General features: G+C 37.2%; 7 protein-coding genes across 7 annotated transcripts; 5 read left to right on the top strand and 2 right to left on the bottom strand.

Annotated features, from left to right (window-relative positions):
- Positions 1-27: 27 nt before the first annotated feature.
- On the top strand, positions 28-573 carry C9374_011191 (uncharacterized protein; the record flags this gene model as incomplete). Its single annotated transcript, XM_044686819.1, has 1 exon — positions 28-573. The coding sequence occupies one exon, from the start codon at positions 28-30 to the stop codon at positions 571-573; it is 546 nt and encodes a 181-aa protein (XP_044543286.1).
- Positions 574-969: 396 nt separating this feature from the next.
- On the top strand, positions 970-2,214 carry C9374_011190 (uncharacterized protein; the record flags this gene model as incomplete). Its single annotated transcript, XM_044686818.1, has 1 exon — positions 970-2,214. One exon carries the CDS (start codon positions 970-972, stop codon positions 2,212-2,214), a length of 1,245 nt encoding a protein of 414 aa, XP_044543285.1.
- A 154-nt stretch (positions 2,215-2,368) lies between these two features.
- On the top strand, positions 2,369-4,085 carry C9374_011189 (uncharacterized protein; the record flags this gene model as incomplete). Its single annotated transcript, XM_044686817.1, has 4 exons — positions 2,369-3,248; positions 3,302-3,325; positions 3,387-3,482; positions 3,556-4,085. 4 exons carry the CDS (start codon positions 2,369-2,371, stop codon positions 4,083-4,085), a joined length of 1,530 nt encoding a protein of 509 aa, XP_044543284.1.
- A 158-nt stretch (positions 4,086-4,243) lies between these two features.
- C9374_011188 (uncharacterized protein) lies at positions 4,244-5,997 on the bottom strand (the record flags this gene model as incomplete). The annotated part of the gene is made up of 4 exons (XM_044686815.1): positions 4,244-4,935; positions 5,239-5,368; positions 5,545-5,690; positions 5,883-5,997. 4 exons carry the CDS (start codon positions 5,995-5,997, stop codon positions 4,244-4,246), a joined length of 1,083 nt encoding a protein of 360 aa, XP_044543283.1.
- Positions 5,998-6,567: 570 nt separating this feature from the next.
- On the top strand, positions 6,568-8,371 carry C9374_011187 (uncharacterized protein; the record flags this gene model as incomplete). Its single annotated transcript, XM_044686814.1, has 4 exons — positions 6,568-6,799; positions 6,933-7,307; positions 7,388-7,749; positions 7,832-8,371. The coding sequence occupies 4 exons, from the start codon at positions 6,568-6,570 to the stop codon at positions 8,369-8,371; spliced, it is 1,509 nt and encodes a 502-aa protein (XP_044543282.1).
- Positions 8,372-9,495: 1,124 nt separating this feature from the next.
- C9374_011186 (uncharacterized protein) lies at positions 9,496-11,748 on the bottom strand (the record flags this gene model as incomplete). The annotated part of the gene is made up of 1 exon (XM_044686813.1): positions 9,496-11,748. One exon carries the CDS (start codon positions 11,746-11,748, stop codon positions 9,496-9,498), a length of 2,253 nt encoding a protein of 750 aa, XP_044543281.1.
- A 298-nt stretch (positions 11,749-12,046) lies between these two features.
- Positions 12,047-13,558, top strand: C9374_011185 (uncharacterized protein; the record flags this gene model as incomplete). The annotated part of the gene is made up of 1 exon (XM_044686812.1): positions 12,047-13,558. The coding sequence occupies one exon, from the start codon at positions 12,047-12,049 to the stop codon at positions 13,556-13,558; it is 1,512 nt and encodes a 503-aa protein (XP_044543280.1).
- Positions 13,559-14,259: the final 701 nt, after the last annotated feature.

Genomic DNA, 14,259 nt, shown 5'->3' with positions numbered 1-14,259 from the left:
ATTCGAGCCCTTAAAAAATACCGCAAGATGATCAATAGAAAAGACTCTGACATGCTCCACAGCTTGGAAAAACGGTTAGCAAAGATTGAACAACAAACGCATTACATTATCTTTACCCTCCAACAATTAAATAACATACTCGATGAATACATACAAAACCACGAGGAAAGTACACAGCACCCTCATCACATTACTTTAAACACACACCATCCACCAATTGAAACCGTCAATAATTCAAATGTTGAAAAACCAGAGAAAAAGCCACCAGAAATTAATACCGAACGACCAACGCCACTAACACCTGAGAAAACAAGCATGAGAATACAACCCAAGAAACCACGTACAACCGTCAAAGCCAAGCCAAGAAGAAAAACTAACCAAAAGATGAACAAAGTTCACCACCACGTTGTTCATGACGACGATGAAATTGGACAAGCACTTACGATCCACTTGACCAAACATCAACTCGACAAGAAACATGTAGTGGTTAGAGGATTAAGAAAAAAACATCTCACCCTTTATTGGATCCAGGATTGCTCTCCACCCTGCTGTACCACGACTATTATGACATGAATCCTATGAAGAACAAACTGGTAATCTTATATATTTGTTTATTGACTAATCAGCACTATTTACTAATTCGTGACCTATTAATATGATTATTGATAACCCAATATTACTAACCATTGATATTTCAAAAAACATTAATAGAACAATCCTTGCATTATTTTCGCCATCTGTTCATCGATGGACTTAACCCGCTCCATTTATAGCAGTTGCTCAAAACAAGCAAGAAACCTGTTAATATTTGAAATATCCTTACAAAAACATTTGACATTCTGAAGTTGTATCCTTACTAAACGAACGTCTAATGTAACGTACTGAGGCACCGAAGGGCCAATAAATAATATTTAAATTTTTTTGTAGATTTTTTTAAACTTCCTTAATCACCAGTGACCTCCAAAAAAAATGTTCTCGAACGTTCATGAAAATTCTGTGATCGTTAGCAGCAGCAACACACATGTGATCCTGCCTGAAATTGAGAAGGGTCCAACCAAGCATTTCCAACACGAATCCGATATTTTCTTGTATTTTAATGAGGACCATCATCATGGTCATAATTTTATCTCGAACAAATTTCAGGTATATTCGGCACAAGCCAATGGTCCTCTCTTGAAAGAAGTGAACTTTACTCCTCATCCATTGATCATGTGTTGTTCCGAAGCGTATAGTCAGCATTATCCGTTAATTCTCTCTCCTGACGATATTTGGCTTCTCATTGCTCAGGGTTTTGCCAAACATGTTGAAATTCATTCGAAACAATTACGATCTCAATTCATTTCTGATAATTCTGAATGCGAGTTGAAAGAAACCATGAAGCATTCTCTTGGAACAGCTACGAGTTCTCAAGAGTTAGGAAAAATTCCAATTACTGTCTACTTGGAACCCTATATACAAAATAAGAATGATCACTCTAGTTGCAATGTTTTTAAACAAGTGGATTGGAAAGGAGTTGTGAATGAAATTGTTTCAAAAGTGAACGCACATTTGATTGGAGATACCCTCCAATGGTTACAATGCAATTTCACAACATCGACATACATTGAAAAAACATGCTCTGAAATTGTCATGATGAGTGCACTAAAAAATTACTTTTCCTACCGTAACATGTTCAAGTGTGGACTGCCTAGTGTGACCTTACTGGGCACCTTGCAAGATTGGGAAAGTATTAAGGAACGAACTTTGCAATTGGAACAATATGGAATGCAATTTTGGATCAAAGCATTGATTCCCATTTTAGATCAATTCATTGAGACATACAAATTCAACTCTACGAATGACAACCCTCTTCCAAACTCTTTAAAAAAGTTTTGGAATTCCATTGCACTAAGCAAAGTAAAAAGTGGCTCCACCAAAGTCACTGGATGGATCTCGTACTTTTTCCCATACAATTCACAGAATGAAATTTCGGCCGATTTGCAGAACCTCTCCGAACACTTCTTAGATCAAGTCGATATTCATGCATGGGGAACCAATGCCAGCGAATTTCCTTCTGGGTTATCCTCTGTAGATGTTGCCGTTGAAAATAGTCCAATAGCCAATGTCCATTCTTTGAAATATATGGCAGGCTTTTTAGGATATGATTATGATGAAACTTGGAAGGGATTGAAACCTCGAATGGGTTGGGTCATTGCTTCAGAAAAAAAGAAATAACTTTATGAAGCACTGCAACAAGATCGTATTTCACAACTCAAGTCACCTTTTATCACAGTGTTATTAATGATAATAATACAACAAATCAAAATGATTCACATTCGTTGAACTCGGAGCTCTGTAATAATTTCACGACCCTTTATTCAAAAAAAAAATGTCTTTGAAATCACAACCTCCTCTCCAGCCACAACGAACAGTATTATTCATGGGCAGTGCTCGGGTTGGAAAGAGTTCATTATGTGGCTACATTCTACTCGATCATAAACCGAATACAATTTCAAGACATTGTAAAAGAATTAAAGAATTATTTAATGAAGATCGGGAGGAGGCAGTTTTTGGATGTTACGGGAAAAAGAGCCTTCATTGTCGAGAAGAACAATCGTTGAGAATTGCCATCCATTCCTATTATAGCCCAGAGATTCGTATGATCAATGATAACTGTACGCCCACGACGGCTAATCATATCAATATGAACGAATGGGAAGTGAATGAAGGCTTGACTTTCCTATATGTGTCTTCCAAAAAGAAGAAAATTAATTGTTTTGTGTCGGCTTGTTTTTTGGCTGATATTGGAGTGTTGGTGGTTGATGTGAGTAATACTGGGTCGAGTTTTGAACAGGATTTTAATTCTGAAGAGAGTACTATGAAACATCAATTACAAATTGCCCAAGCGTGTGGAATGGAAAATATCATTGTTTGTTTAAATAAGTGTGATTGTGAGGAGAAATCAACTACTGACCAATGTAATCGTGTGTCTACATGTGACATTTCAAGTTTGTGTGAGAGTTATCATCAAGTGACTGCTACGATTCAACACTATTTAAAACAAATGAATTGGAAACAATCAAACATTTTCTTTATTCCAACGTCGGGAACAAAAGGATACAATGTCACGGCCAGACATGAACCGTATTCGTTTTATGAAGGACCTTCTTTGTTGGAAGCCATTAAAGAGATGGCAGTGAAGAGAGAAGTTGAATCCATTCTTGAAAAACAACCTTTTCGATTTAGTGTGTATAACTGTCACAGAATAGGTAAGCAGAAGGTCAATAACACGTTTGGTTGTCAATAAGTGAGAATTTTTAAGGTGGAGTTGGTCCTGTTGTCACAGGTATGTTTCGTTCAACTATGACCATTTTCAACGAGTCAATTGTTTCTTCGCCTTATCAAAGGCAAAGTTGAAAGTGGAATGGTGAAAAAGGCAGATGTTTTATTGACTCATGTCAGTAGTCATGAAGTGAAAAGTATTGAAATAGCATACCATCAAGGTAAGTAACATGGAGTACGATCATTGTTCATCTAAAAGAGTTACACAAAATTGCTATGTGTTGTTGATTTTAGTGGAACATGCAAGTGCTGGAGATTTTTGTTCCTTGTGCTTGAGAAATACATGTCACAGCGTCATGAAATTTTGGAGATTTCTATGCAACAGTCGAACCGAGCTTGAAGATTTTGATAGTTTTGAGGCTATCATTCGCGTATTGTACACACCGAACCAACAAGTACGTGCTGGTTTTGGATGTGACTTGCATTTTGCAATCAATCATTGTTCCTGCAAGTTGGATGATATTATTTCACTACTGGACGACGACATGAATGATCATCTATTAAGCAATTCAAACAAGAAAATCATTTCAAAATTTCCAGAAGGTATTCGAGCAGCACAGATCGCCCAAGTCAGAATCAGGACCTTTCGTTCCAATTTCAACAAGCTCATAGCACTCCCACTAAAAACATTTTCTGATTGCCCTCAATTATCGAGAATTCTCCTAGTGGACCAAGCAAAGAGATTGTTAGCGTTTGGATATGTGACACATTTAAACAGGAAAGCTCGGAAAAATCTTGAACAACAGGAGGATGTGATTTATTGAGATGATGAAGAAGTTGGTAAAAGTAGTAATAGTAAAACATTAAATGTTTGTTGATGAATTGATAGTGTGATGATGATGACATGACTCATAATTGGGAAGGACGATGATGATGGAACAACACTTGTCGTCAGAAAAGTGTCAACAACAAGAACTTGTCGTTAAGCAAAAATCTTCATGGTGGTATCCCATGAACCTGTGGCTAGGCCATGACCATCAGGTGACACTGCCAAACAACTCACACGATTATCGTGTCCATTTGGAAGACCATCAAGACTCTGTAAAATAGTTCCTTTCAAGGTATCCCAAGCAATGACTTTCTTGTCTTCATACGATGCAAATAAGATTCTTCCTGATTTGCTAAAACTAATACAAGTCACACCTTCTCTGACATTATCATCCGAATAGGTCATGACTTCTCGTCCAGCACGAATGTCAAATAATCTACAAGTACAATCATCAGACCCAGTGGCAAATGCATGTCCATTTGGGAAGAATTGAACCGAGTTAATATCACCTTCGTGACCTGTGAATGTGGCTACACACTTATTCATTCGAATATCCCATAATTTTGCTGTTCCATCACAAGAACCGCTCACAAAAACGTTACTGTCACTTGTTGGTGAAACAGAAATTGACATACAATCTCCGGTGTGTTCTTGGAAGTGTGTGACAGCATGAGTCATTTCAATATCCCAGAAAATGCAACTCTGATCTCCCGAGCTTGTCAACATGTGACGATCACTAGTAAATAAACAATCACTCAAATATCCAGTATGTCCTACGAGTTGTCTGTATGGTTTGTACTCATTTGATGAATTTTGTAATTGTTGAGCCACCACAGCAAGTGAAACTGTTTGGAAATTCCATTCAATCAATTTTTCACATTGTAATACATATGTGTGTATATATATGTGTGTATTAATGTATATATGTGAGTATTAATGTATAGATGTATATATATAAATGCGTTTGACACACCATTCGTTTCCATGATATGGAGACAGAACAAGTGGTGATTATTATAGAATCAGAGGATGTACGTTGTTGATATTTGAAATATTTGAAACATTTCAACAATTAGTATTGTTATTGAATATTCCATGTGAAAAATGAGTAAAACATGACATTCTTTTCCAGATCTTTCAATACTTACAAATCGAACAAGTATTGTCCAAACCACCCACACAAACATAATTTCCACTCGGACTGTAATCACAGCACATAATGCCACGACTTGTTAATGGAATTGCACTCAATTTATAAGTAGTCATGGCATCCCACAACTGTTTCCATGCGCATCATCAATAGAATTCACATTTGTGTGTGAAATTTGTGATCCATATAGACACATGGATAAAGAGTCAAAAGTGAGATTGAGTGTATCATTTTGGAATTGATGATAGTTATTGTAGTATTGGAATACACACACGCACGCACACACACAAATCATTTCACTTACAATGAGCATTCGATCTTGTCCAGCCGTAAGAATTTGTTTCGAATCTTTCGACCAAGCCAAAGCAGCAATTTTTGACGAGTGTCCTTTAAATACTCTTCGTTCTTTCAATTTTGGAGGATTGACTTCAGCAATATCCAAATCTTTCACTGTGAATGATGATTTTGCAAATTGAACATTCCACATGATGTTGTTGGAAACGAGTTGTCATGATGAAGAAAATGACACAAAACCAATCATCATTGTAAAAAATTGAAATTTGTTATGGGGGTATTCAATGTTATATTCAATCATGAATATGTATTCTGTTGTTTTCTAAATTGCGCGCAGTTGATACTTACTGTTTACATCATTAATTAACTTTTTCTGTGTCGTAATTTTTTCTTTTAATTGCTGAGCCTCTAGCCGGGCATTGGCAATCAATTCTTGTAAATTGGATTGGTCAGAGGATGACATTTTCTAGAAGTTTGTTGTTGTTGTTGTTATTGTAGTATTTGGTTGTTGTTGTTGTTGTTGTATTTAGTTGAAAATGTTTTCAAAGTGGAAAACTTGGTGTAGAGAAGAAGAGAATATGGATAACACAATGAATTAGTGTGATGGGAAGAGAGGACCGCACGAGTTGACTCGAGTGTGGTGTGCGGCGAGAGGATTTTTTTCGGTGCGTTTGACTTTTTTTTATGATAACGTTCAGAGTGACAAGTGACAGGCCTTCGATGCGTTGATGGGTTTTGTGAATGCCAGTCAGAGAATTGGATAAACCTGGAGGAAATTATTCCAACAACAGTAACAGAACACCTTACATAAAACGATACCGTCACTAGTGTTTCCTCCCAAAATTTGAAAAATTCATAATTCTTGTTCAAAAGTAATTTCTTGGGAATGAGGAAAAGGTTTTTGAAGGTATGCATCAGGACACCAGAACGTGTTGGATCCTTAAAAGTTGCAGTCGTTGACATGGCTTGTAACCGCAGCCCACCAATCTCCATAAAAAGACAAATTTTATGAAATTACAAAACATTAAAAAAAATGCAAACCTCTTCATCCAGCCATTTCATTGATGGCTCTTCATGTGCTGCCAAGAAGCAATTGTATGATGTGATTATTATTGGTGCCGGAATGAGTGGAGTCAATGTTGGAAAATTACTCAAACAACGAGGCTTAACCAATAACGTGTTGATCTTGGAAGCGAATGATTATATCGGTGGTAGATTGTGTTCCAAGACACTGTTGAATGGAAAGGCTACGATTGATATCGGAGGTGGGTGTTTTACTTGGAATGAATAGATTTATATGAATTTTTGATCATGTTTGATGAAAATCATCATATATTCCAATGAATCATCAAATGCAATTGTTGGACATGATAAAAAAAACATTTTTCATGATGCCAGGTCAATGGATTGGTCCACCACAACCAAAGGTACTCAATCTTGTCAAAGAATTGGGATTATCGACCTATCCTCAATATTTTGAACAAGAAAAGAGAAAGAGTTCTCTCGTTTTTCCAAGCATTGGTGGAAAGAAGCATATTTTGAAATATACTGGTTCTATTCCATCGGATCCAAAGAACGTCACTGATGAGGTATTGATGGATTTTGATCATTGCATTCAAAATATTGAGAGAATGGCCCATACTGTACCAGTGGATGCTCCACACGAGTGTGAAAAGGCAGAAGAATACGATTCTCAAACCGTTCAAACATTTATGGATAACATGTTCAAGACGGAAATTGCAAAAGATTTCTTCAAAACTTTTGTGGTAACAGGTAGGTTCAACGTTTTGAGAAATGTCATTTTCGAATGCTGATTCCAATCATGTTTTGTCTTGCATTGAACACACGTTCAGTTTTTGCATGTCAACCTTATGAAATGTCGACACTTTTCATGCTATGGTACATTGCTGTTGCTGGCGGTAAATTTGAAAATCTAATGAATGTGAGAGATGCTGCTCAAGATTGCAAGATTTATCGTGGATCTCAAGGAATTGTCACAGGTGTTGCTGAACAGTTTAAGCTTAATGTTCTTCTCAAACACCCAGTGGTAAAGATTAAAGATGAAGGATCAAGCATGAGTGTCACTTGTAAAAATGGTGCTGTCTTCCAGGCCAAATATGTTGTCACTACCAACTTGCCATGGACTCATCTTGGTATTGAATACGATCCTCCTCTTCCAAGTGCAAGACATAACTTTTGTCAAAGAACTCCAATGGTTTGTTTCACTATTTTGAAATGTGTTTTTACTAACAGCTTTACTTTTTCAAAAATTTGATTCCATATCCTACATGACACAGGGATATGCTATTAAATGTTTCATGCTATTCAAAGAACCATTTTGGAGAAAGAAGTATGACAGCAATGGATTTATTCTTTCCCTTCAACCTGAGGATTACATTACTCTGACATATGATATTGGATACAAGGATGACATGATTTGTGGAATTTGCGGATTTGTTTATGCAGAGAAGGCATGTGAATATAGTACCTTCTCAAGAGAGAAGAAAATTGATTTACTCCTCAAGCAATACAGTGAAACTTTGGGAGGCACTATTGAAGAGTGGAAGAGCCAATTTGTTGATTATATTGATAAAGATTGGGGTTTGGATCCATATGCTAGAGGTAGTTATGGAGCTGTCACTGTACCAGGAACCTTGACCAAGACTAAGCTTGCTTTCAGAGAGCCTTTGTATAATCGTAAATTGTTTATTGCAGGAACTGAAAGTGCATCAAGATGGATTGGTTACATGGAAGGAGCAATTGATGCTGCAGAGAGAGTGGTCACTGAATTGGCCCCACTTTTTGAGCCAAGTCAAGGAAGAACCTCCAAACTCTAATTGTAAATACACATTATGACTACTGACGTAAATATATTGACCGTTGAAGCCAAAAGAACAATTACAGCAAATTCTTCATAAAGCATCACTAAAACACAGTCCTGAGAACGCGGCTTTATAACCTTGTTTGTTTTGGAGGTTTTGTTTTAAAAAACGATTTTAAATTACTCAGCACTAAAAGAACTAAAGCAACAATTTACTACAAACTCAACAAGTCCATATGATTATCATCAACAATCTGTTCCTGGCGAACCTTTTACTTATTCATAGGTTGTCTTTTGGGGGTGGAAAAGGTAAAGGTGTTCGCTTTTCCAGAACAGTTCGGTTGAAAAGCATGAATCAAGCTATTCAAATCGATAGAGTTTCAATTCAATGAGCCATTCAATACTGATAGAGTTTCAACTCTTGTATTTATTTACGAATGAAGTGGGCAATTTTCATCAAAAAAAAACGTAACAACAACAACCTTAATCTCTACCAATGAAGAGAAGCAGAGAGGATGATCCTTTTCATCCTCCTACAGATACATCTCTTGCACACAGCATCATTCCATTCTGGATGAGTATTCACAACAAGTATCGGATAAACTTTGAGCATGTGCCAGAGATTCCATGATTTTCATCAGTACAACAATAAGGGGATCATTGACCGTGAATTGAGAAAAGTTGAACCATCCATCAGTGCATCCCTATTGAATCCAAGCCTGTGTTTGATGTTCCACTCAGTGTTCACCACTCTATAACAGCGAATGTGGTTTTTGATAACTCTAAAAAGCCACCTCAGCTAAAGAAGGCCAAGATGAATCAACAGAGAGCCCAAAAATTTCAAGCTCTTGAATTGACAATATTCATTCATTAGGAAAATCAAGAAACCCGAATCTTTGCCTGTGGAGCTTCAAAACGATTCCACTGTTGTTAAGAACAAGATGAACGAATATTATTTACGTATTCCACAAGTGATAACCAAACCCCTCAGCATTCAGGACAAGTTGCAGCATTGGATCCAGGAGTACGAACGTTTCATTATTGTGAAATTAAAATATTGGCCGTTCTTTGATTTTTCTTATTTGGTACCTTCAAGAATTTCTTGGTGGTTTGATTCAACAAATAACAGTTTACATATATTTACTTATTGTTCTTTAAATACAAATAGGTGGATGTTCCTTCAATAATTTTCATAAACTCAATAAGGGTTAATCGTTTCTTGGTCTCAGGGAAGAAATGATCTACCAACGAAGACACTTGATCATTGGTCAAGTTGAGCTTGAGATGATCTTGAACAGCTTTCTTAAACTCTGACTCTCCGATTAAACCGTCTACGCTCTTGTCAGACATGACCTTGAAAGTGTCCTGAACGAGCAATCTTCTTGTGGAAATCTTTTCGTTGAAAACCTTGTAAGCGTTATTAAACGAGACAGTATCCTTTTGCTTTTGAGGTTGTACAGTGTGTTCCTTCTTTGTGCTGACGGGTCCAGAGGTAATTGCAGTAATGAATTCACTCAAATCAATAGTTCCATCTTGATTAGCTTTGAAATGTCTCAAAACTGTGATCAGTTCATGTTCTACCAAATCCAGACCCATACTTTGCAAGAGTTGACGCAACTCGTCCATTTCAATTCGTGATCCACGTTGAGCACTTCCCATTGCGTCTCTCAATTTATATTCTAAGGATGAATCTTGAACATGTTTTCTAATTCTGTTCAAAATCATTTCGATATTGGCCTTAGGGAATTGCTCTGCATGTTGTTCCATGTAGTTCACTGTATACTCATCGGTCTCTTCCAAATAAAACATGTAGTTGTTAATGTTCAACGTGGCACCAATAAATGTTTCGTTGGCCTTGTAGTATTCACCTCTTTCATTCTTGACACGAGATCGTTGCAAAAACTTTCCACCAATGACACCGCTGTTTCTTTGTACAGGTTCAAACACAGAGATGGTATCGTCAGAGAGGTAGTAGGACAAGATGAATTTTCGTCCCTTGTCCTCCGGTTTATCTGTCACCATCACAGCTGAATATCTAAATAGTTTGTGGTCATTTTCAATGTACTTCTTGACGTCCTTCTTTGGAGGCTTAATGACAAGATATTTCCAAGAGCCCAATGAATCTTCTTCATCACCAAATCCATTGTAGGGGGGCTCTTCATATTGTATTTCAGTTTTTGGAGAGTCCTTGACTTCAATGGGTGTCATATCTGTAATACCATACTTCTTTGCATAAAATTCTCTCGTGAATGGGTCACAGTCGTACAAGAGGAAGTTCTTGGAGAACACTACAACTCTCTTTCCAATACCTAGGTCTGTTTCATCATAGTACGTAGTTGGTTCATTTGCAGAATTCTTGATTCTTGGTACTTTTTGTCTCTTCAAAAAGACTGGGAATGGGTCATAACCAGAATTTGCAGAAAACACTTCTGAAATTTTCATAGTGTCATCTGACAAGTAGTATTCCAATACAAAGAATCTCTTGTCACCATACAACTTCTCAGTGTCATCCCAAGCACAGAAGAAGCGAAGAACTTGTCTGTCAAAAGCAAGGAACTTTTGAACGGCAACCTTTTCTTGCTTGGATGGGTTCGTTCTCTTACCCTTAAAGGAGTATTCCATATACTTCTTAAGGTCTTGATCCATGGGAGACAAAGTCTTGTATGGGTTCATACTCTTTTGAATGTTCTCTCGTTTTTCAGTGTACTGATCTCCTGGATAGGATTCTGGTTCGGGAACCTCAACACCAATTCCGTTGAAAAACTCCCTGGTGAAAGCATCACAATCAACAATTCTAAAGGTCTTTCCATACACTGTAATTTCCCTTCCAATGTTGAGATCGTCAATGGTGTAATACACATTGGAACTTCCTTGCATTCTATCTCTTGGAATTCGATGTCTTTTTACAAGAGTACCTTGTGGAATACCAGAATTGTCTTGTTTTGGTTCACTTATGTGCATGGTGTCATCTTCTAGATAGTAGAAAATGACACATTTTCTGACTCTGCTTTGTTCTACAGGGCTTTCATGAACTCCTTCTTTGAAATAGGCGTAGAATCTGAGAACCTTCTTCTCAAGAGAAAGCCAGTTCTCTTTTTGCTTTGTTTCGTTAATAGTGGTTGATTTGTAGAGTTGAGTCGTACTTCTCAACATGTCGGCAAGTTTTTCTGTCTCGGTCTGCAATTCATCAACCTCAACAGGTACGTCATAGTCATGGACCACCGGAATGTGATTCTTATAAGCAAGTAATTGTGATTTGTGGTGTCTCTCCTTAACAAACTTATCATCAAACGTAAAACCGGGAAGGAAGGGCAACTTTCTATCTTTGGATGGAGCAGTCGTATTCATGAACGAGAACTCCTTCGAGGTGAGAGAAGATTTTGCGAACGACATTTTTTTTGAGATTATTTTTCGTAAAACAATGATTGAGCGCCAACAACATTCGTTCTAACCGTAATAACGGCAGGCGCCAAATTCTTTCACGGCTCATCATCAATCTGTCAACCTCTGTGATGAACGAGTTTTTATCCCAAAGAAAAGGATTACACTGAATTTGATTATTAAGTATTCCCAACGAAAGCATTCACACCTCCCCATCAGCTTGAAATGTCCGTTCTGTTCTGTTGGTTCGAGCGTGGAATCGAACTGAAAATCACACCAAAAAAATTCTCAAAACATCAAAAAACACATCATGTGGTTGGAACAGGTCGGAAAGACCAAACAACAATTAAACAACAAGAAGAATAACTCAATCCATAAACCATCCATTCAATCCATCAATTGTTCTCATGATGAAAATAATAGTACTCAAAACTCTTCTCACACTTGTTCCGAAAGTACTTTATGTTTGCTTTGTAAAAAACCTGTAGATGATTCTCTAGAGACCATTAGTGTGGGTATGAGAGGTGTTCATGATCTACAGAAATTCCTTCCCTATCATCCCAACAAACAATATTTACTCGAGCAGGAAGAAAGGCTTTCCTATTCCGAGTTTTTACATAGCCTATCTCAAAAGAAATTATATGTTCATTTGGATTGTTACTCACCGTACACGGTACGGCCCTATCAAATTATGTTTGAAACGAGTCTATTGAATGATCAGAATCCTGATGAAGAATGGATGGGTGAATTTTCCAATGTCTTGTATAAACGAATTTCTCGGATGCAACAATTGTATCGGAAAGTGAACGGAAAGAAGAGAAGTAAACAGAAGGAGGAGGATGAACATGCAGAGGAGGAGGAGGATGAAGATGATGAAAATTCCTCTCATAAAAAGGTCAAGGTTGATTCTCTTCAAAAGACTTATGTGAAAAAGAAATCACCTCGAAAAAGTGGTAGCAAAGACTCTCAAGCTTCACAATCAGCATCTTCTTCTAGTCTAGATACATCTCAATCACTGCAATGGGTTCAGAGTCTGAGGGATTCTATGGAAAGTTTCTCATCGCCATACTTGTTTGGATTATCGGATGAAATTTGGAATGAAATATTGAGCTATTTGACTTTTCCCAAATTACTCTCGTTAAATAAGGTATCGAAATGCTTTTATTACTATTCCACTCAGTCCACCTTATGGAAAGAGCAATGTATTCAAGCATTGTGTCCGAACGCCATTCAAGTTCAAGAACAATATTTTCCTCATTGGAGTAACGATTTTAAAAAGGTGTTCCAATTACTTTATGGTAATTGTTGCATTATTTGTGGCGAATATATGAGATTGGATGAACAATTGTATCAGAGCACGTCTCTCTCTGCATCCATGGGTAGTATCCTAGTTTCGAAATATCCACTCTATTACAATCATTTATTGGATGGTTGTGTATGTACAGCATGTTCTGGCTCTTCACTCGCTGAAAATATTACCAAAACCAATGCCAAGAAGAAGTATAGTGTGAATGATGAAGACTTGAATCTAATTCGATGCCTTCGAAGTCCTAACCCATGGCATCCAAGTACAGCCATGTGTGTTTATTCGGACTTGCAGCTTCAAGTATTGCAGAGTCGAAAGAATGAAGAGGCCATCATTGAGAATTGTCACAAGTCAAAGAATCACTCGAAGCAAAACTTGTTCCAATTAATACGAAATGCACGAAATGGCAAGTATGGAAAGAATTGCAAACTTTACGCCTATCTCACTTCAAACAAAGCAAATGCTAAAACAGCATTTCGTGACATTTTTGCATACATTGATACTCTTGAGATTTAGTGAGCTTTGTTTGACTCATATTCCAATAGATATTCGAACAATACACATGATGAGCCATATGTTACACTGCCCACCACCATACTTGACACAAAATCCATGTCAATAAGGCACTACCCAGAATGCCATTCCATGATACCACACTGATCTGAATTTGAACACGACATAGCTGGACGCCACCACACTCAACACTCCATCAAATCCAAAAATATTGGAATACTGGAACAACATGTCAACGATTGAATATCCCATTTGATACATAACTACAACATATGTGGATTTGTAGAGGAGTGATAAGAGTTTTCAATTTCTTGCAACTGAGTGCCACATCATTTTGTCTGGAGATCTTTTGATTAGAAATCTTGTGGCTAAAACCGAGAGATTCCATCTGCTGAAGATGGTTGTCCACGATGTCGTTCCCAACATGTATTTCAATAATGCAACAAGATTACCACAATCTGGATCAAATAGCTAGTGGCGTACATAATATTCATTCAAAAAACTATCATTTCAGTTCAATATTGTTCGCAAAACTCTGAGCGTTCGTCAGCGTTTGATTTCAATGGTTTTCTGATTTTAATAATTCACAATAACCACAGCCATGGAATAAATGTCAACTTTCATTTCAAAACCTGGATAGGGATATGGATACTTGTAAACAAAATCCACTGATTGATAGACAAGTACTTCTCGAATTTCATTCA

Source organism: Naegleria lovaniensis, assembly GCF_003324165.1.
Source record: "Naegleria lovaniensis strain ATCC 30569 chromosome Unknown tig048, whole genome shotgun sequence".
Lineage (NCBI taxonomy): Eukaryota > Heterolobosea > Eutetramitea > Acrasida > Naegleriidae > Naegleria > Naegleria lovaniensis.
The sequence above is the reverse complement of the archived record's forward strand: the minus strand, read 5'-3'. Positions and strand labels throughout refer to the sequence as shown.